This window comes from Hyaena hyaena, unplaced genomic scaffold (assembly GCF_003009895.1).
Source record: "Hyaena hyaena isolate Hyena2069 unplaced genomic scaffold, ASM300989v1 scaffold_139, whole genome shotgun sequence".
In the NCBI taxonomy this organism is placed as follows: Eukaryota; Metazoa; Chordata; class Mammalia; order Carnivora; family Hyaenidae; genus Hyaena; species Hyaena hyaena.
This window is the reverse complement of record NW_024080771.1, coordinates 1,761,562-1,785,176: the sequence shown is the minus strand read 5'-3', so window position 1 is coordinate 1,785,176 and position 23,615 is coordinate 1,761,562. Positions and strand designations below refer to the sequence as shown.

The window sequence follows — 23,615 nt, the reverse complement described above, 5'->3', positions numbered from 1 at the left end:
CTGCTTAATTCCTACTGTATCTTGATGCTTCCAGCATTCACCAGTCAGCCAAAATATATATTCCATTCATCTCCTGTTCAAGTTCAAGACTTGGCCATTTAGTATGCCTTTGGGCAGATTGTGTAACCTCTCAGTGTCCTGATATCTCATACTAAGTGCACAAAAATACTGGCATTTCCAAGTGTGCAGAGAATAATCAGGAGGTGAACTTGACCTCACTTGGCCTGGTGTGGGATCCCAGTAGTCAAAAGAAGAGGAATTACTTAATCCTGTGGAGGGGGGGTGAGTGGATAGCTGTTCTAGAGTACTGACCAATAAAGTTACATAATTTAGTCCCTGCATTCATGAAAATCTCTAACCCCAATCCCCCATACTTTAATTTAAGTACATTTTCACCTGACAAGACTTCTCTGTGTTTTCACTATACTTATTATTTTGTAGATCCTATGCCTTCCAATTACTTCAAAACGTTTCTGGTATTTCCTTGCACCTTCTATATGTCTGTACACATTTTGTGTTCTTTAAAAAATGTTTATCCTAGGCATGATAAATAATTTTGGATGAAAGTAACCGTTTAACAATTAATTTGTATTAAATTTTACATATACTAGTTGGAGGTAACAATTTTTTGTATACTTCCAGGTGGTTTCTGAAGGAAGTACATGTAGATTGAAAAACTTTATGAAGAAACAAAAGAAGTTAAGCAGATATGATGTGAACGCATCCCCTTTGCACCATGCTGCAGAAGAAGGTCAAGTGCAGTTGATGGAGATGATCATCAATGACTCCTCTTTTGAAGGTCCTAAAACATAACTAGCTACATAAATCTGTCATCTGTTAGATTCATTGGGAAGAGTGGTATGAAGTAATTTTGAAGGGCACATTAGTTCAGGTAATAAGGGGCCTGACTATCTTACTCAGGAGTCTGGTTTTCCCTTTGGGCCAGTGCTCCTCATATGTTTCCACTGAGCTCTGTGCTGAATGTGGAGGCTGCTTGAGATTTTATTTCCTCCTCTGCCCTCTTCCTACTCACATGCACACTCTTTCTCTCAAAAAAAAAAAAAAAAATATATATATATATATATTTCCACTGAAACATTGAGAAGGATGGTGCAGATATGTTGATGTTGTACACCATGCATAGATTTTCTGCATACACCTTCTGTGTGTTCTTCTTTATCATTTCCATGGAGGTCATTCTGCACTTAAATTGCATATCATTAAATAAAATTGAGACTCCAGGAAGAGGGAACATCATCCCCTCGTGCATACACAGCCTTGTTTGAGAAATGCAACTGTAACAGGGAATGGGGATGTCGCAGAGATTTAAGCAGTGAGATGTTACGATAAGTCTTCCTTTATTTAAGATGATTCTATCAATATTGTGGAAGATGGATTGGAAGTGGAAGCCCGATGAAAAAGCTACTTTAGTAGCAAAGAATAGATGAGAATCCACCAGTGTTTTGAGATTGGAGTAGGGAGAAAAGCTGAGAATCAAGAGCTCTTTTGCATGCAGAGCAGACAGTGCTTGATAAGAGATTGAACGTGAGGGGTAAGTGGCAAGCAGTTGAACTGACTTTGAGATTACTAGTTTAGGAGATTAGGCAAATAGTATTGCCATCCAGAAAAGAAGGCATGTAAAAAAAACAGAAGAAAATACAGAGTAAGATGTGAGGAATAATGAATATGGTTTGGTCTGAGTTGGAAAGGTCCAAAGGGCAGCTACTTGGAAATGTCTAGTAGACTAGAAGATAAATAGCTAGTGTTCTAGTAGATTAGAACTCTAGAAGGAAGGGAGCTTCCCCCACAGGGCCATTGAGGCTGTGAAACTGCATGGAAATCCTTTAGGAGCCATGAAATTGCCAGCAAAGGTAGCTAAGGGTAGAGCACAAATATTTAGGGTCCGATGGCAGAAGAAAAGCCCATAAGAGGATGCTGAGAGGTGATGGACAAGATATTAATGGTACACACACCAAAAGAAGAGTTTTTGAATAGATGAATGAGAATGACTATACCAAAGAGATCAAATGGAAGTGAGATCCCAATAACCCTTATATTAAAAGGCCTCTATGACCTTTGTAAAAATGATTTTTGAAGTGATGGAGATAAAAGTCAAATTCAAGTTATTTAATTAATGAATGGGAACTTATAATTTTAGGCCCCTGTTTAAGTTTGGGGCTGAATGAAATGCTTGAATGGAGTGTTCCGAGCAGTCTGAATGGTCAAAGGATGTGTATGAGTATGAGGGAGAGGGTATGTGTGTGTGCGTGCACAAGCACTCCTGTTGCTGAGAATGAGGTACTTGGGTGAATGAAAGGAATGGAAAGATACATTTTAAAAAGAGAAAAATGGGTGGGGGAGAACCTGGGTGGCTCAGTCAATTGAGCATCCAATTCTTGATTTCAGCTCATGTCATGATCCTATGGTCGTGGGATCGAGTCCCACATCAGGCTCTGCACTGAGCATGGAGCCTGCTTGGGATTCTCTTTCCTCCTTCCCTCTCCCTCTCCCTTGCCCCTCCCCCACATTCATATTCTTCATATTCTCTATCTCTCAAAATAAATAAACATTTTTAAAAAAAGAAAAAAAATGGGAATTGTGGCTGTAGCATGGTTCCAGATGGTCCCCAAATCATATTTGTGACTGAATACTTTACTCCTGCCTCAGACATAAGAATATCTTGCCACTAATTAAAATGGTTGTCTATTTTAGAATAGATCTGAGACACCGTGGTATGAAAGGGCATATCCTTAGGTTGAGCCCACAGAGTAAACAGTACAATGTGTTGTAGCCCAGAAATGAGTGGAAACCACATATGGCACTAGGAGCACAGGCCCTAATTCCCGTCTTCTGGTTTATTAGTGGTGTGTCTTTTTCCTCATTAACATTTTTTGAAGCATTGCTCTGGGCCAAATACTCTACAAGATCTTTGAAGCCATGATTTGATATTCTTCTCCCCAAAACATTGTGAAATATATATACTTAAGTGTTTTTCTTTCACCTTCCTTCCTTCTCTTCTTTCATCCTTTGCTTCTTCCTTCTTATCAGATTTGAATATAATAATACTAAGATTCAAAGAGGTAAGGCAGTTTATAGAACTCTATACTCGCTATGTAATGTTGGCAAGATTTTGAAACTCTCCAGGCCTTATTTTTCTTTATCTTTCTGAAAAGTGGTCATGGTTCCTTGTGGGCTGTTGGAGGGCTGAGTGCAATAATGATTGTATAGAACTTCCTAGTTTCTGCTTTATATAAGCTCAATATTTTGTAACTATCCCCAAATTTGTACCACAGATAAAAGCATGTAGCAATAGGAGAATCTATTTCTTATAGATGCTAAAGATGGACATCTAACCCATTTGACAAAGTTCATGCCATCCGTCAGCATATCCCCTGTATCTTCAGGTGTCCATTAGATGTTTCTTGAGGACTGAAGGAACATAACTATGTTTTACTATTAATTTTGAGAGAGAGAGAGTGAGCGAGCAAGCAGAGGAGGGGCAGAGAGAGGGAGACAGAATCCCAAGCAGACTCTGCACCACCAGCATGGTGCCCATTAAGGGGCTCCAACTCACAAACTGTGAGATAATGACCTGAGCCAAAATCAAGACTTGGATGCTTAACTGAGTGAGCCGACCCCTTAATTTTATTATACAGAAGGTGAAGCCTGTGTCAGCAGCACTTGGCACTGAGCTTTGAAGTGAATAGGCATCAGTAGGTGTTGAATATAAGTCCAAGCAAAATCTAATCCTTATTTCTGTGTCCTTTTTTAGTGCTGAATGTGATGGATGACGATGGAAATACCCCTCTGCACTGGGCCACAGAAAAAAACCAGGTTGAAAGTGTTAAGTTTCTCCTTAGCAAAGGAGCCAACCCAAACCTCCGAAATGGCAACATGATGGCCCCTCTTCACGTCGCCGTGCAGAGCCTACACAATGAGGTGGTGAAGGTATGGCTTCCACCTGTGTCCCCATCAGAGTGTGGGATAGGGCCTATGTCCCGGGGCCTCTGCCGGAGCCAGAGTGGCCAGCCCGACCTGCCATAGTGACTGAAATCTAGTGACGATAATGTTGGTTTTACATTTTACCAACAGTTGATGATTAATGATGATAGTTTTATGTTTGCCAGCATTTTCTAAAAAGCGTTATATTTTTCAATTTTTTAAATCCTCATTAAGAGAAACATTGTTCTTAGTATTTAAGAGTCTCCTATGGTTTGCCTCCCTCCCTCTCCTTAACTATTTTTTCCCCTTCCCCTCCCCCATGGTCCTCTGTTAAGTTCTCCTGATCCCCATATAAGTGAAAACATATGGTATCTATCTTTCTCTGCCTGACTTATTTCACTTAGCATAATACCCTTGAGTTCCAACCACATTGCTACAAATGGCTATATTTCATTCTTTCTCATTGCCATGTAGTATTCCATTGTATAGATAAACCACATCTTCTTGGTCCATTCAACAGTTGATGGACATTTATTACCTACTCAATTTAATGGTGAAAAGGAAGACTGTAATGAGTGTTTCAGTGAAGACAGAAAACATAATTGTGATTTACAATTTTTGTTAGAGTGGACGACATGCCTTAGTGGGTGGCATGTCTTAGCAGTAGACATAACCATACTTTTGGGGAATTTCTTATTTTTTCCAAAGCTTCAGAGTGAGTTCTGTCAGATAGTGGAAATACTGGTGAATGCCTAAAAGGTAAAGTTTAGTCTAAGGCTTTTAAACTGCATCGCAGAGTCTCATAGACACACTAGAAGACACATGTGCTTACTTAAAGGGCAGTGAAATTTACAAATGGAATATGTTCCAGATACCTATTTCTTTTTTTAATACAGTTTATTGTCAGTTGGCTTATATATGACACCCAGTGCTAATCCCAGCAAGTGGCCTCCTCCATGCCCATCACCCATTTTCCCCTCCCTCCTCCCCCATCAACCCTTGGTTCTTTGTATTTAAGAGTCTCTTGTGGTTTGCCTCCCTCCCTCTCTGTAACTATGTTTCCCCCTTCCCTTCCCCCGTGGTTGTCTGTTAAGTTTCTCAAGATCCACATATGAGTAAAAACATATGATATCTTTCCTCTGGCTGACTTACTTCACTCAGCATAATACCTTCCAGTTCTATCCACATTGTTGCAAATGTCATGATTTCATTCTTTGTCATTGCCAAGTAGTATTCCATTGTATATATAAACCACATCTTCTTTATGCATTCATCAGTTGATGGACATTTAGGCTCTTTCCATAACTGGCTATTGTTGAAAGCGCTGCTGTGAACATTGGGGTACACGTGCCCCTATACATCAGCCCTCCTGTATCCCTTGGGTAAATGCCTAGTAGTGCTATTGCTGGCCCATAGAGTAGTTCTATTTTTAATGTTTTGAGGAACCTCTATACTGTTTTCCAGAGTGGCTACACCAGTTTGCATTCCCACCAACAGTGCAAGAGGGTTCCCATTTCTCCACATCCTTGCCAACATCCGTCGTTTCCTGATTTGTTCATTTTAGCTTCTCTGACCAGTGTGAGGTGGTATCTCAGTATGGTTTTGATTTGTATTTCCCTGCTGATGAGTGACATTGAGCATCTTTTCATGTCTGTTGGCCACCAGATATCCATTTCTAAGGGAGGCAATTAGGAATGGATAGTAAGTTTTCACAAGGAAATTATGCTGCACATAATGTCTTAGATATTGTGCTAAGCCATATATCTTACCAAGTTCTAGTTGCTATAACAAAATACCATTGACTGTGGGCCTTGAACAACAAACATTCATTTCTCCCAGTTCTGGAGGCTGAGAAGTCCAAGGTAAGAGCACTAGCAGGTTCGGTGTCTGGTGAGGGGCCACTTTTCATTCACAGATGGCTGTCATCTTAGTGTCCTTGCAAAGCAGAAGGTGTTAAGAGAGCTTTCTGGAATTTCTTTTATGTGGGCACTCAGGCCATTCTTAATCACCTTCTCAAGGCGCCACCTCCCAGTACCATCACATTAGGGATTAGGATTTCAGCATGACTTTTGAGGGACAAAAACATCTGGACCATCACACCACACCAAAATCTACTTTGTCAATAAGTCATCAGAGAAATCCCAGGGGTGTCCTTTAACTCCATGCTCCCTTTAACCCAACACCTTCCTCTCAGCCCATTGGGTCCTTGGCTTCTTGAGGCCAAGCATAGGAAGTTTGAGGGGAGCCTGCTTTCTGCTTTCCCACTGTAACTTGCGTATAGCTCTCTGTGATACTTAGCACATCGTATTGTAATCAAGTGTTCCTGTGGTTTTTCTCCTGCCCTGGCCAGTTATCTTTGAAGGAAGGACTGTGTGCAACTAATATAAATATCTCCAGTCCTCACGTGGTAAAGGATGACTCTTGAATAAATGAATGAGTGAATGGGCATTTTGCCTGAAGAATGGAAGAACGTAGGTAACAACACCTAAGAAGATGTGTCAGGAGAGCCCCTTGAAGAGGTTATTGAAAAGGCCTTTGGCAGTAAACTGTTTAATTGTCCGCATTGTTTGTGAGCCAGATGCTCCTTCTGTGGCGTTTGCATTGGACAGCCAGTGACTGTGGGGCTCTCCCTCCCCACCCGCAGAGGCCACATATTTCCTCATGGAACTCTTCCTCTGAAGACTCTTTTTAGAAGCAAGTGCCCAACTACTTAATTAACCTTGACTCTGAGAGGATAATTTGGGAATTCACAGGCAGCTAACAGTTGAAAGGCTGTTAATTTTAGATATCAGAAATCTTCAGATACAGAAAGGTATCACACAGAAATAGAAAAGAGTTTAGAAATGAGCCCGTAACAGATTTATAAACTAGATGGTGTATATAACAAAGTATTTCATGGGGACACCAGAACAAGAAAAAAAGCAGAGTTATAAGAGAACTGAAATTAGTTGTCTCTCCTTTGCTTGGTCTTACCAGCTGTAGCTTCATCAAAAAATATCTCCAAACCCCTCTACTTCACCGGAGAGGAAGAGGATGGAAGGAGGAGGAGGAATTTTGGTGTGTTTCTTTATGTGCTTACAAACAAGGCCTCTAGGGTTACCTTTCCCAGGTAGGCCCCTGGGTCTGGCCTGTACCCCAGCAGCCTTCATGTAGAATGCGTCTCCTGTCTGCTTGGCCAGCCTTCCCCCAAACCTGCTGCTGCTGCCTAGATGGTTGTAAAGTAAAACATTGTTACTCACGCGTCCCCACGGGTTCTTGCACAGACACCAGCGGTGTGCACGGTGCTCCCTGGGACACGTTGACCTGGTGGTCAGTGGGTAGTCTTGTTTCTCAGTAGCCTGCAGGCCTTTGTCCTTAGGGCTTAACCACTAAGTATCCAGTGGCCTGACCCTCCTATGCGGCTTCCTGGATTTTTATCAAAGGGACCTCTGGAGGCCTCACCTGCAAATGTCCAGACTTGCCTGGCCATGAGCGAATCTGAAGTGGGCACAGTTTAGTTGCTCTCTCTGGGACCTCTGCCACATAGAATTTTATGCCGCTTTATGAAAAACTGTGTTTATGATAGTAAGCAACCCTAATAAGTGCTATAAATATATGGTCTCTGATTCTAAGAGGGCAAAGGGAAAAGTCTTGTAGAGTTGGTAGGTTTCTTTGCATGGGAATCTCGTGTTTGTTGGGAAAAAAATGTGAAAGTGCCTGAGGTTCAGAATGAATTTGTGCTCTCATTTTCTTTCATCCACTAACAATTTCCTATGGGTTCTTATGTCCTAAAATCTCAATTTAATTTTGTTTGGTGGGCAGAGCTTATTAGTAAGCCTAGTTCATTTGCTGACCTATCAGGACACATTCTATTAACAAGGGTGTGTGTGTGTGTGTGTGTGTGTGTGTGTGTGTGTGTGTGTGTTAAGGTTTATAGGAAACAGCTTGTTTAATAAATTCTTCTTAAGCAGTTTAATTGTAAGCACACATTACAGTTTTATTACAGTCTATGAGAGAAAAGACCTTTAGGAGGCCAATTCAAAGATTTCTCTCTTAGGAGAGACATTTATTGAGATAATTCTTGTTACATTTAATATAAAATGAAGTCTGGTTAAAGATCTATAGATTCTTGGCCAATAATCAGCTAGAAGTCAGCCAGGTGAGGGGCAACAGGTCTTCAGTTAAATTCCATTAGAAAAATGTGCTTAACCATTTTATGAGGAATGCTGATTTATTACACCATAGAGTAAATTTCTGTTCCAGCCTAAGTTTGAATTGAGTTAAGCCATACCAGTGTTTTGTGAACTCTTTTCTCTGCTGAAGAGAATGGGGTTTTAATTGACATGTCATGCAATACTTGGAATAGAGGTACAAGAAAAATGGCTAAAGAGGAGAAAGCAGCCCTTCCTCTCTCTCTCCCTACCTCACTTTTGCTCTCCCTCTTTTCCACACTCACATATTCCAGATGGTTCCACAAATTTATTTTCCTGAAGATCTTAGTCAACATAGTTTATTTAATACAAGCGAAAAGTATTAAGTGAGCTATGCTTTCTAGTATCCAGAATTCTTATTCTATTTCCAGTTTCACAACTCCATATTGCCTTAATTGATGTGATCTAGAAATCACCATTATTTCATCCTTTTGAGAAATTTATGTAACACCAACTGTGTGCAGTATTTTGTGCCAGATTCTGGAGAGAAGGATGAAGAAAAGATGAATGAGGACACGGTCCCTAGAGTGCAGGAGATTATAATCTAATGAAAGGCAAATACCGTATTCAGAAACTGGAAAGCTAACTTTTTGACCATTATTCCCCTCTTTTGTGTAGGTCTTGATTGAGCACAGCAGCACTGATATTAATTTGGAAGGAGAAAATGGAAACACAGCTGTGATAATCGCATGCACCAAAGATAACAGTGAAGCACTACAAATCTTGGTTTGTATTTTAACCCCATCCCTATTTTCTTTGTTTTCATTAGGATAACATGAGTCATTCGTGTTTACAACAGCTCTCAGTTTATCTTCTGAGCAAAATATGAAATGCAGAAAATGTCAGGGAAAAAACCCAGTTTTCTGTGTTTTCGTATTTACACATACCCCTCATATCTTAAATCCATCTGAAATTTCCTGTTAGCTTACAGAAGGCTAACAGGAAAACATGAAAGACAATCCAAGTGAAAAGAAAGTAGAGACTGCAGAAATGAAGATGAAGCTGGTGGTCAGGCTAGACTACAAAATACAAAGTACAGTAGGTTGTATGTTAGTAAAAATGGATCATACTTTTGACTTTGACCTGAATAGTCTAAGGAGAGAGAAAATCAACTACAAATTTACTGTTGGGCTCATGAAATATAAGCCAAGAGAAGCACCCATTCATGTTCATAGGACTAGAAGATTCTCAGAAAGGGAGCCCTGCATGACATAATGACCAAGGTCCTCAGCCACAGCCCTAAAAGTAGAGCCAGCCCTTTCTTCCTGGTGAGATTTTCTGATGGGGTCCACTGAGACTCTGGAGATGCCCATCTAAATGACTGACTGCATCATGTTCCTTCTGAGTGTGGTACTAGAATTCCAGAAAATAGCTTTCTTTCAACTATCCTTTATTCACTTGTATGTTATTCAGGCCAGGTTATGTATTTTTACCACTTGATTTTTTCCTTCTCCACTATTCCAGAGAGTAGGAAAACAGAATTTAAAAAATAATTTTAGAATAGCTTTCTGAATATTTAAATTTACTAATATGATATCTATTAGATGTTTGGAGAAAAAAAAATACATATTCCTATAAGCTGTCATGATTGGACGAAAAAGTGAAAAAAAATAAAGTAACACTCAAACCAAGAATTTAGAAAAAGAACCCCAAGTAAAACAAAAGAAGACTGTAATAAAGGAATAGTAAAGTTGAAAACAAAAAATTAATGGCTTTTGGGAAAAAGCCATTATCGTTATATCATTATCATTATATTGTAAGTCAAGAGTTGTTTCTTTGAAAATGATAAGATAGAGCTGTTTTCGGCAAGTCTGAATAAAACAAAAAGATAAAATGCAAGTAACAGGACTTTATCTGGATATGATGAAGAATTTTAAGATGATTAAAGATCACTCTGCGTGATCCTATTCTAAAAAATTTGAATATCTTTTTTAAATGGATGAATAGCTGAAAGTAATTGAATTTGGAAATTAAAAGTAAAGACCTGTAGAGAACTACAAAAAAGTTTAAAAAATGCATTATTAAGCTCTGGAGCCAACTACCTTTACAAGCTTTTGTAGATTTTACAAGTTCTTTCAAACTTTCAAGGAAAAAGTTTCCATTTCAAGTAACTGTTTTATACCATAAGAAAAGAGTGAAAACATCCAGATTAGTTTAAGAAGCAAATGTAATAATAATTCCAAACTTTGACAGTTTTCCTCATAAGAAAAATTGAGACCAGTTTTACCTATAAATAAACATAGATGCAAAATCTTAAAAATATTAGGAAATTGATTGAAATAGTTATGAATAACATACAGTTCCATGTTGGCCTTATTCAGGAAACATGCAGCTAGTTCCGTATCAGATGATAGCACATCAATTGACCTGAGCAGACCAAACCTATAATTATACCCATTTATTTATTTTTAAGTGGATAAAAATTTGTCTATAAGGTGTTCTTACAAATTTGTGAGGAAAAGGCAGTGCTCTACAGAAAATTGGCAAGGGACACATGAAGTTTAATCAATTTCTCTAATAATCAAAGAGAAACTTGTTAAAACAACGAGACATCATTTTTTTCATCTCCTAAATTTGGAGGATGAAACAAGCTAGTTGACGTTCAGGTTTGGAGACATTTTGACAAATTAAAGAATTTCATTCACTGTGGATATCAATACTTTTTGATTTACCAGTTCTAATTCTTGGAATACATTCCAAGGAGATAATTAAAGCTATTACTGTTATTAACGCTAGTGTTATATATATCAGAGGAAGAAAACTGAAAAAATAGGTCAGTAATAGAGATTTATTGTATAAACTTTTGTGTATCCAAAAATGGAATATGTACTTAATAAAATCATAGTTTTAAAGAATGTCATTAAGTAAAATCTTTTTGAACAGTGTGATTACACCATATACACATAATTACTTTTGTAAAGAAGTAAGACAAATATTGTCTCCTAAAATGTAAACAACACTGTTCTTTGAAGGTGAGTTCACAGGTAATATTAGCTTCTTCACACTATTCTGCTTTTTCACATTCTTTCCTTTTGTGAAAATGCGTTTAAAACTGAAGTTCAATGATGTATTAAAAAAATGATAGTTGAAAATGATGGACTCAGATCAAGGTTGAATATTAGATTCAGTTCTTCTATCCTTTTAGCAGAGAATTTCCATTAATGAAAATACTTGATTTTCATGGTTTAACAAAACTGCTGGTCTTACCACTTATAAATTTTACATAAATGGGAGGAAAGAATCTGGGAAATATTATCACTTTATTAACATAAAGAATCAAGCATGGATCTAGAAGTCATGGTAATGTTTTAAACATTTCATTAATTCCGTTGAAAATGTGTTAACTTTAGTTTGGAGGATCAAGATTGATATGTTTATGCCCATGTTGTTATTTCATCTTTGAAAAGTATGAAGTGTCTCTAGTTCATAATCCTAGCCTAGTCCCAAAATTCCTTTCCCTCCTAGATTTCATATCCTATGAATTCTACGTAGTGTTCCTAGGAACAGAATAATGAAATGGTCTGAGAGAGGCATTTAATTCTTGTCTATCCTTGTGATTTGGGGTTAAATGTGTCACTTGACTTTGTTTTATTCTTTCTTTTACTCCAGTTAAATAAAGGAGCTAAGCCATGTACGGCAAATAAATGGGGATGTTTCCCTATTCATCTAGCTGCATTCTCAGGTTCCAAAAAATGCATGGAAATAATATTAAAGTTTGGTGAGTAGAGGCTTTTGTACATTGTAAAGTATAAAGAATCCTATTCTGATGGATGCTATTAATTTGAAAAATATTTAATAGAGTTTATACACAGGCTTCTATGTCAATCTAAATGTCCTTTTCCCCCCCTAAAATTCCTCTTATTTATTTATAATATTTGTTCTCTTGAATTCTGTTTTCTTCTAAAGGTGAGGAACATGGATATAGCAGAGAGTCTCATATTAACTTTGTGAATAATGGGAAAGCTAGTTCCCTCCACATGGCGGTTCAGAGTGGTGACTTGGAAATGATTAAAATGTGCTTGGACAATGGCGCACAGTTGGAACTGATGGAAGTAATTGTTCATATTCTATGCTACTTTTATTTAGAATTGTCATAAATTAGTTTCCAAAATGCTTTATAGCTCTTTTGCAGTTAATTTAGATTGAAGTAGGTATTATTTTTTGCTGCTCATGTAGAAGCAGAACAAGAGAATATCCCAAATTTCAGCCTAGCCAAAGAATCTTAAGAGCTACCCAAAATAATTGCAAATACAAATATAGTACCGGTAATGATACTGATGATAACAGTAGAGATACTGAGTTGTCAAGAGCTATCAGATTGCGTGGAAGCAAAATTGCTAGCCATGATACTTATATTGATGCTTGATTTTGTTGACTTGGGAAGGAAAAAACCTCAGAGCTGAATTTAGGTTGTAACCTTAAATTTGGACTGATTCTGATATTAAGCCTCTTTGCAGAATGGGAAGTGCACACCCCTTCATTTTGCTGCCACCCAGGGAGCCACTGAGATTGTGAAATTGATGATCTCTTCCTATTCTGGTAGCAGTGACCTTGTCAATGCGGTGGATGGAAACCAGGAGACACTCCTTCACAGGCAAGTGTCGTACCTATCATTGTGTGTACACGTTTTCAGTCTTCATGTATTAAATTATATCCTGCAGGAAAAAGTGCTTATAGTAGCAGAGTTTCTATAGTTCAAAAGAAAGTAAGAGATAAATATTCTGTGTTTCAGCTGAAATCTGTGTTTCACCTGGAATCTCTGTATTCCTCTGAAATTAGAATGTTAAATAGATTTTCATAAAATAAAATTTCCAGTGGCATGTTCTGGATCACTTCTCAGGCCAGTGGGTATAGACCCAAGATTAATTCCCTGTATTCTCAGGAGGTCAACATACATGCCCTTCCTAAGCCTTTTTCTAATCTGTTTCACTTCCTCATATGTGTCTTCACATTTTTATTGGAGATCATGGAGCAGATACATAGGCGTGTTCCAGTTTTCCCACCCCATTTGCCTTTCCACTCACCCTCACGATTATAAATGTTCTCAAAGCCTCCAGTTTTAGGAAATGATCATCAAGCACCAAACAAGATAAATGTTTGGGGTTTTTTTGGAAGTTTAGCAGAAATACACATCAGAGAAAAAAAAAGCGTGCGAAACTAGGCTTACTAGATGCTAGGACAGGAAACAGGCAGTGTGGATTGAGATCATTTCCTTTTGGAAGACAAGAATTAAATGCTTCCTGTGTGAGTGAAAGAGGTCGGCAAGATGAGACCTTCCTCTCTCTGTCTCTCTTTCTCTCCCTCACACACACAGCTGTGAGCATGCTGGAAGCCCTGACTGACAGGAAAGAGCTGAGTATTCCCAGTAGTTAACTGCACCAGGAACCCTACAGTGTCCCTCAGGGAAAAAGAAAGTCTGGTTACCAATAGAAGATCTAGTTCTCAGCTAGAGGGATGGGGGGCGAATGTCCATGTTAGTAAAAGCACCAGCCACAATGAGCTGTGTGTGAATAGAGAGAACCTCCCACTTGGGATGAGTTTGCAAAGTGAAATTTCATAGCATAGAGGAAAATTTGTAGAGGACAGCAGATTCAACAAAAGGGTAGTTTGCTTCCAAGGAAATAGAAATAACAGCAAGCTGAAAATAATTTTAAAATAAGGCTACTTAAGGTTCAGAAATTTAGAGGAAGGATTTAGAGGATTATTTCACATAATCAACGATGTGAAAATAAATAGATTAAGATAACAGATTATCAAAAATAAATTGGCAGTTGGAATAAAAGACTGGTGATATGAAAACGGCTGATCAGAACAAAAATAAAAGATAGAGTGACCCCCACACTGCAGAGTCTCAAATTGCTGCACGTTAGAACGTAGTTTATAAAGTCCTCATGCCAGTTCATATCCCAAGTTACCTCAGATTCTGTGCAATGGTCTTAGCCACTTTTTAAAACGCTATTTCCAGGTTTTATCTAATTTAGAACTGCAGTGATCTGGATACAGTTAAAATGTGTGTGTTTGGATCACAGCTTTAATGTACAAGTATGCATAAGAAGTATTAGGAAAAAGTCCATTCACCTTACCCATAAGTGTCCTTAGCCTGGTGACTACTCTCGTTGGACATACTCAACTTGGGTTGGCTGTAGATTTCTTGGACTGATGCAGTCCAATTTTAATTAACCTAATGCTGATTTATAATCCTGGAATATATATCCTTGAAGTAGCCAGTGGCATTTAGAGTTTATTTTGAGCTTCAAAGGAAAGTTTGCTCTTCGGGCTAGAATTTTTTCTTTTTCTTTTTTTCTTTTTTTTTTTTTTTTTTATCATAGTGCAAAGACCTCAGTACATTGCTCTGGCTGAAACAATAAGCTTTGCAGTACGGGGAATGGGCTGCCAGCCCTACTTGGCTATGTAACATTTGGCAATCCTCAGTGCTAACTACTGAGAATTTGCATTTTTAGTGAACTCCCCAGTGCTGCCAGTGCTGGTCTGTAGCCCACACTTTGAGTAGCAAAGCTCTAGACTAGGGAGATAGAAGAACAAATCAAATGGGGGCCATAGTGTTATCATTCATTTCCCTTCAGTTACTAAACATGTTTAATGTGATTTAAATGTAATAGAACCTCTTGTGGATTTGGGGTGAAAATTGACAAGCTGATTCTGGAATTTATATACTAAGACTAGCTGAGATAATCTTAAATAGGGACAAAGAAAGTATATTTTAATATGAAATATAAGTTTTCAATCATTAGCATTAACATTTGCTATGGAGGCACTTTAATATAGATTAAAAACTTTTGCTTGCTTTATTAATGTTATTTTGTGATTGGCTATGAGATAATACCACAATGACTTCAATTCTCCCCCATAATTTGTTTTTGGCTTCATAAAACCTTAGGAAAACTAGTGCTGCCTTGTTAACTTTGGTGAAAAGAGGGCATTTTGAACACTGCAGATGAATTTTAGGTGCACCTTGCATGCAACTGGTTTTTTTCTTTTTCCCAGTGATCACAGCGGTAACAGCCAGTTCTTTTTTCTGTTTTTTACTTTAAGCTCTTAGGACAGATGTTACTACTCCATATCTTCATGATGATTTAAAAAAATTTTTTTAATGTTTATTATTTTTGAGAGAGAGAAAGAGCAAGCAGGGGAGGGTCAGAGAGGGAGACACAGAATCTGAAGCAGGCTTCAGGCTCTGAGCTGTCAGCACAGAGCCCGATGCGGTGCTCAAACTCACAAGCTGTGAGATCATAACCTGAGCTGAAGTCAGCTGCCTACCCAACTGAGCCACCCAGGTGCCCCCATATCTTCATGATGATTTGGTAAGGAAATAGTCACTTTACTAAAAGATGAGGAAATCTTGTGATGTATTTGGACTTTCTCAGTTTCTTTGAAAATATTACCCTAATCACAATCAATTATAAATTTTGAAAGGCTATTGATCTTCTAGCATTTTATTATGTTGTTAAGTGATAATTAAGCTTTTTGCGTATATTACAGTAGCTTTATATATTTTTATCACTAGTACTTTAATATGCTTATCATTCTCTTTTTGCAGAGCCTCATTATTTGATCATCATGAACTAGCAGACTACTTAATTTCAGTGGTAACTATTCCATGGACGGTTTTTTATTACTATTTACAGTTGGAAAATCAGATAATTACATAATAGATTTTCAAAAATAAGCCAAATTTTACTTTGTTGCTCATCAGCAAAAAAAAAGTTTACAAGAAGATGACCGACACATTTACAAATAGAGTATTTTGTGTACGAATGCATATAATGGCCGGACTTCATTCCTACGAAGTTGGTCAGAAGTACCACAGTGTACTTTCGAGACCTGTGTCCGTGTTTTTGGTGTTGGGAGTCGGTGGGGGTGGGTACACAGTAAGCATGGCTCTGTGAAGCGGTCCTGGCGGAGGGTGGGGCCTCGCAGCTCCGCCCACTTGTCACGCAGAGCAGTGGCCGAGGGAGGCAGGGCGGGCAGTTCATGTCACTGTTCACATTCTCTGTCAGCTTCCGCCCCAGCGGCCTCAGCGCCATCTATCAAACAGTGAAAAACTGAGAAACTAAAAATATTGTCGAACGTGTATTACAACTGAAAGCACACAATCTTTTTCATTCTAAGAGGTGTACTCAGCTGACTTTTGAGTTAAATTTTAACAAGTCATTTACACAGATGACTGTATGATGTATGTATTTAAGTCCCACCATATCAGCAATGAATGTAGTTCCATTTATCGTGTTCTGGGGCATTTGTTGTCAATAGCAACTATTGAAATTGTGATATTTACATAGAGGAATCCTGGAAAGATTCGTTATATGCCATAGTTTTGTCATGTGTGGTTTCCTGCACATGCAGCTGAGTCTTCGCCTGGCAAGGGGACCAGGGCAGAACCTCACTAACCAGTATCAGACATTTGAAGGGGACCCTGGGGCTAGCATCTGTATTCACTGGGTCCCCAAAGAACAGGGAAATATACAGGGTCCAAGTTTAAGCTATTTTATCCCTGTCCAAGAGAAAGAATTCTTCCCATGAATTTTTTTAAGCTTTTGTTTTGGCCCTGTAAAATATAACAATAACACGTAATGATAAAGATTGACTTATTAACTTAGAATCTACCTATCTATATGATAGGATTTTTAAGTATACATTTTATCAGAAATTTGAGTAAAATTTTACTTTAGGATCTGAATTACTTCAGTTATTTAAGTTCATCTATTTTAGATCAAGTAGATTTTTTTTAAAGTGAACTATTGTGAATGTTTTAAAAATCACATATCAGGAAATATGGATAATTTTTTATCATGGATATTTTAAAAAATTTCTTTTAATATTTACTTTTGAGAGAGACCAAGTGTGAGCAAGGGAAGGGCAGAGACGGAGACACAGAATGTGAAGCAGGCTCCAGGCTCTGAGCTGTCAGCACAGAACCTGATGTGGGGCTCGAACCCACCAACCGTGGTGGGACAAATTCAGACACTTAACTGACTGAACCACCCAGGTGCCTCTATCATGGATATTTAAAAGCCTTTTCTATATTGAGAACTAAACTATATTGAGAACTAAACTATTGCTATAGCTCAGAGGATTTTTGTTTTGTGATTTAGGTAATAACGTTGATCTATCACCAAATGTCATCCAAAAGGTTAACACGTGATGATAATTTGTTGAAATTATAAAAGGTGCACCTTGGGGCACCTGGGTGGCTCAGTCAGTTAAGCGTCCAACTTCAGCTCAGGTCATGATCTCTCAGCTTGTGGGTTTGAGCCCTGTGTCGGACTCTGTGCTGACAGCCAGCCCAGAGCCTAGAGCCTGTTTCAGATTCTGTATCTCCCTCTCTCTCTGACCCTTGGCTGCTCATGCACATTCTCTCTCTCTCTCTCTCAGAAATAAATAAAACATTAAGAAATTTAAAAAATGCCTTGATTTATGATGTTCCAACATACGGATTATAGGCAAATTTTAGATAGTTCTATAGTTAGTCATATGCTTGAATTCCTGCCATATATGGACACTTTATTTTAATGAACTAACATCATTTGTAATTTGTAAGTTAATTTGTTCATAAACTCTTCATTTTAGGGAGCAGATATCAATAGCACTGATTCGGAAGGACGTTCTCCACTTATATTAGCATCTGCTTCTGCATCTTGGAATATTGTAAATTTGCTACTGTCTAAAGGTACCATGAGGAACCAAGCCAAACTTTACAACTGCTACTCAATATGATAGTAAACATTTTATGCCATTTATCATGTGCCAAGCATTGGGTCAGGTGCTGTGGATACAAAGATAAATACAATACTTCCCTGTCTAGAAAAATTTTCAGTTCAGTAAGGGAGTGATACTTAAAAAGATAATTTTCGAACAGTCATAGGTAACATTTATGTTGCATGTATGCTGTTAAGCATTTTATCTACATTTTCTCAAGATTTATCATGTGATGTAGGTACTGCAAGTGTCCCCAGCATAGGTACTAACCTGATGTAAAGATAAAAAAGAAGAGAACTATCCCTTTTTTTTTCTTGCTATCTAATCTCTCCATCTTTATATTTTATGCTTTAAAAGGTGAGATCTCATATATTAATGCAACAAATCATATATTCTCTACCCCCCCCCACACATACACACACATACACAGTAAGGTAAAACCATTTTAAATATAGCTTTTTTTTTTTTATAAATAAAGTTTCCTATCAGTTAATGGTGACAAAGTTTTAATTAAAAAATCTTTAATTTCCTTAACTTGAAAATCCACCATAGGTCATGCTTTAAATAAATGAGTAGAAGTTATATTGTGTTTTCTTTAGGTGCCCGTGTAGACATAAAAGACCATCTTGGACGTAATTTTTTGCATTTCACTGTACAGCAACCTTATGGATTAAAAAATCTGCAACCTGAGTTTATGCAGGTAATAGATATGTATGTGGATTTACATAAACCAAGTTGGATTCAGGTAATAGATATATATAGAGAGATTTCCATAAATGGAGTTGGGTAAAATGATTTTGCTTAAAATGGTTTTTATTAGTATGAAGTCTGATTCTGGAATTTAAAAATTATTTTAAAATAAAAATTCTGTATTTGAATATTTATAACACAGTGGTGATGATTATGATAATATATTTCATTAAGGTTGAATTTTTCAAGTTACAGAGGTTTCCGATATTCCCCATCTATTTTGTCTTTAGATTTATTTATTTATTTTGAGAGAGAGAGGATCCCAAGCAGGCTCCTCAGCACCAGCATTGAGCCCAAATGTGGGGCGCTAACCCACAAACCATGAGATCATGCCCTGAGCCAAAGTCAAGATTTGGACGCTTAACTGACTAAGCCACCCAGGTTCCCTCCCTATATCCTCCTCTATAATTCAGCTTTCTATCAGTCTTTTAACCATTACAAATTGCATATCAGTAGTAAAGGCAAGTATATGAGTAAATTCGCGATACTTCATCATCAATTAAGATGCTTCAGTGCTTGGGTGGCTCAGTCACTTAAGCATGCGACTCTTGATTTTGGTTCAGATCATGATCTCAGGTTTTATGGAATCCAGCCTTGCCTGGGGCTCTGCGCTGGCAAAGCGAAACCTGCTTAAGATCCTCTCTCCCCATCTCTTTCTGCCCCTCTCCGCTCATGCTTGCTCTCTCTCTCAAAATAAATAAGCATTAAAAAAAATAGAAAAACTATTCAACATATTTGTATTCCTCATTTTGAGAGACAGAGCATGAGCAGGGGAGGGGCAGAGAGACAGGGAGATACAGAACGCGAAGCAGGCTCCAGGCTCTCTGTGCAGTCAGCACAGAGCCTGACATGGGGCTCAAACTCACAAACCATGAGATCATAATCTGAGATGAAGTCTGATGCTTAACCAACTGAGCCACCCAGGCACCCCTAAAGTAAACCTAATTTTAATGTCTCATCCCTTTTGTCCAATAGAACACATTAGCATTAAGTTCTTAACTGTTATTTGGGAGAAATAAGTGAAAGGACGGCTGACGAGGGTGGCCTGTAGCAATGCTGGGTTGAATGTTAAGTACACTTCTTGTTCTTAGGACTTCACAGAACCTTTAAAATGGTAACAGACATTTTAGGGAGACAGAGCATGCAGCATCATCCTAATGTATTTTTCTCTAGTACCTTTAAGTTGTTTATATTTTTGCCCTCAAGATATACGTATTGACCTTTGTTGGAAAATACTGTCCTACAAGATAGTTTAAAAAATACTATATGAGCTTGAGAACAGTTATATTCAGAATATTAATTTTTCCATAGATGCAACATATTAAAAAGCTGGTAATGGATGAAGATGATGACGGGTGTACTCCTCTACATTATGCATGTAGATACGGGATTCCTGTCTCTGTAAATAACCTCCTTGACTTTAATGTGTCCATTCGTTCCAAAAGCAAAGATAAGAAATCACCCTTACATTTTGCAGCCAGGTAGGGGTCCATTTATGTGACATATGAGCATGCCTTCTTTCTGTGTATTATTTGCTTTGAAAATATGAAACCTACTTTTTTCAAGTTATGGGCGTATCAACACCTGCCGGAGGCTTCTGGAAGGTATGAGTGATACGAGACTTTTGAATGAAGGTGACCTCCATGGAATGACACCTCTGCATCTGGCTGCAAAAAATGGGCATGATAAAGTGGTTCAGCTTCTTCTAAAAAAGGGTGCATTATTTCTCAGGTAAGGATAAGTGACCAGAATATTTATTATTTTTAACCAACCATTTTCTGGTTGTTTTCTATTTTTTAATTATATCTAACTTTCTGTCTCACTAAGTGCTTTTGTCCATCTTATTTAATCTTCAGAACATACATGATTTTTCATATATTGAGCGGGATGTCGGTATTATTTCTGGTTAACAAAGACATCAAGGCTTATTGATTTGAAGACTTCATTTGAGGTCACAGAATAAGGGGTTTGGTGCAATGTAGTTTGAACCACAGTTCTTCATATTTTGCTTCATCATGCTACCATCCTTTTATGCAGATACACGTACACATACACCCCACACAAATTCAAGGACTTTGCATTCCATCTATGGATGATGGACATGAAAATCTCCCTTTATGCTACAACACAAAACATGAAATATTCCTGAATTTCATTATACATAAAGAAGTCTAACACAAGGAGCAAAAACAAATTAAAATAATTAAACATAATAAGAAGGTAGCATAATTAAAATGACATCTTTGTAAAAAGCTAAGTTTGTAGAAGGGTAAGCTATCTTCTAATTTTACCAACATGGAAGCAAAGAGCTAATGTTTTGATACAGTAATGATACATACATTTCTGGATCAGAGCACCAGTCCTGCAAAGTAGGGCTGCAGCTGAGAAGTCAATGCTCTGCTTAGGTCCTTGCCTTCAAGGGACACCAGGCAGCAGACACGCACAGGGGACCCCAAGTGGATGCAGACCAGAGACTTGTTGCTTAGATGCCTCATAACTGAAATGGTGAGGTGGCCCTTGCACCCTAAAATGGGTGCTCACTAGCATTGAAATTAAATTGTGTCAGGATCTCACACTTTCTTTTTCATCTGTAATTTGGAAGAATGACAAGCCTTCATTGTATTTACATCTTGAATTTTTGTGAAAAAGGACGTTTTCCGAAGGGATTAATAAGCATCTTTGAGAGCGCTGGAGGAAGAGTCTCGAACTCTTAGAAACAGAAGTAGCATTAAGCTAAGCATTTTAAGGCCATGTATTGTATTATTAGCAGCAGCAGCAATAATTAGTGGCCGTGAAGACTAATAACCACCATCATGGAAAATTTTTGATACAATATTCAATGAAAGAATTAAACAAGATTTAAAGTAGTGTGTATAAGTACATTGTGCTCTTGAAAAAATATGTATGTTTCAAGTTTCACCTACTCCCAGATGTTTGATGTGTTTCTATACTTTTATATTAATCTAAATTAAAAAATACATGTGAATCACATTATTGGAAGATTACTTAAGACCATTAGGCTTGAAGTTAGCTCATTTTTTAGAAATATGTAATACATATTTAGTTGCTAGAACTCAGATACGCATTTATTTTTTGTAATCATCAGACTCACCTTTCGCATGGGTGGCATCGCTTCCCACGATTTATCTGAGAAGTGAATGAACAGCCCTTTCCTAACTCTTTCACAGTGACCACAGTGGCTGGACTGCTTTGCATCATGCTTCCTTGGGCGGATACACTCAGACCATGAAGGTCATTCTTGACACTAACATGAAGTGCACAGATCGGCTAGATGAAGAAGGGGTACGTACTGTGTTCTTCATACCTACCCGAAGTCTTGGCATAGAAGACACTTCCAAAATTGCAAGAAAGCTTCCTTTCCAGCCACTTTTTTTCCTTCCTTGCTGCATTCATACTCTCTTACTGGGTTCTTACTCTGCAGACACTGAGAGTGAGGAATGAGTAAGGGGAACAGAATGAGGAGAATGCCAACAGGTAGGTACATGTCGGGGACACCTCTAGAGTCTCACAGAGACTCCACAGGCCCATGTAGATTGAGGAAAAGATTTTCACTAGTCCGTGGTGAACTGAGAAAAATGAAGAGGTTAGGGGTAAGTTTTCATATAACTAAGTGTATTTGATTTGAAGGACTATCCTTTATTCTGCTATTATGTGCTCCCTCTTTTTATGGAATTAAAATTCACATTTTTTGATGAAACAATAGAGAAAGAAGGTTATTACTGCTTTTTAAAATGTCTTTGTGTAGCAAATTAAAGATTGGCAACCTTATGCCAATTTCTGATTTTTTAAAAAAGTCACAAACCTACAAACACCCAGCATCTGGAAATCCTTGCTGTACTAAGACAAGAAACCTCTTAGAAGTATTTTGTGTTCACTTCAACATCTTTACCAGAAAATTTGTCATTTGTCCCTTGTGGAATCATCTTAATACAAAAACAAAGTAAAAAACCACTTGGAATTCCGTATGCACACACGCACACACATGCATGCACCATGTTTAAACTATAAACTCATTGTCTGATGCTTGATTCTGAACACTGGTTTTAAATTTTATGTATTTTGGTATTAAATACCTGGATTTGTTAATAATTTATTTTAAGCAGTTCAAAGATGAAAGTGGTAAAGTAGCCAAAGGATGACTAACTGTTGTCAATGGATTTTCTGTGTCCTGTTCTCTCTAAAAGAACACCGCGCTTCACTTTGCTGCGAGTGAAGGCCACGCCAAAGCCGTTGCGCTCCTTCTCAGTTATGATGCTGACATTGTCCTGAACAAGCAGCAGGCCTCCTTTCTGCATGTTGCAATTCACAATAAGAGGAAGGACGTGGTTCTTACAACCATCAAAAACAAAAGGTATGTCTATCCCACTGTCATTTAGGGATTCATAACCTGAGAAGAAATAGAAAAAGAGTAAGTTTCAGCTGTTAGTCAACATTTCTTAAATGTCAGTCATTAACTTAAAATTTTTAATGTACTATTTTAAGTAACAGACATATTACTTAACCTCCCTGGTTTTTGGTTTCCATTTCCAAATCATGGGAGCATAGATCACCTTCATAACACTTATGTGAGACTCATGGGGTTCAGGCATGGGTAGCGTCTGGCACCATGGTCATTGTCTAGCACACTCTTCCCTGCTCAGCCCGAATCTGCCTTACCCTCTCTTGCCAACAGAAATGTGAAAACTGGATGTTGGTGAAAATCCTCTCCAGGGTAGATCCATGTTGTTACTAGGGCCATCGATTGGAATTTCCCTTAACACATGACCTTTTGTAGTTGTGGGGTTTTAAACCATATTTTAAGGAGTTTTACTGTAAAGTTGGGGGGTAGTTTGTCCTAGCTTTTGTACATACACTTTTCTATGTACATAATCACAGATACGCTCAAGGGCCTAGTATCACCCAGTCGTGGACACAGAGGAGAACCATTTCATTTTTAAGACAGAGCAAGCCTGTGTTTTCAAGCATGGGCAATCTCCAGATCCATGCACCCTCCCC

General features: G+C 38.0%; 1 protein-coding gene across 1 annotated transcript in view; it reads left to right on the top strand.

Moving 5' to 3' along the window:
* Positions 1–23,615, top strand: part of TRPA1 (transient receptor potential cation channel subfamily A member 1) — a 49,708-nt gene that overhangs the window by 3,149 nt on the left and 22,944 nt on the right. Inside the window, exons 2-14 of the mRNA XM_039238403.1 lie at positions 643–799; positions 3,773–3,948; positions 8,751–8,858; positions 11,742–11,850; positions 12,039–12,184; positions 12,590–12,726; positions 15,691–15,739; positions 17,721–17,820; positions 18,449–18,549; positions 19,911–20,080; positions 20,166–20,330; positions 21,788–21,902; positions 22,805–22,971. Of these exons, the coding sequence (XP_039094334.1) occupies positions 643–799; positions 3,773–3,948; positions 8,751–8,858; positions 11,742–11,850; positions 12,039–12,184; positions 12,590–12,726; positions 15,691–15,739; positions 17,721–17,820; positions 18,449–18,549; positions 19,911–20,080; positions 20,166–20,330; positions 21,788–21,902; positions 22,805–22,971 (1,700 nt within the window). The remainder of the gene's footprint in view (positions 1–642; positions 800–3,772; positions 3,949–8,750; positions 8,859–11,741; positions 11,851–12,038; positions 12,185–12,589; positions 12,727–15,690; positions 15,740–17,720; positions 17,821–18,448; positions 18,550–19,910; positions 20,081–20,165; positions 20,331–21,787; positions 21,903–22,804; positions 22,972–23,615) is intronic.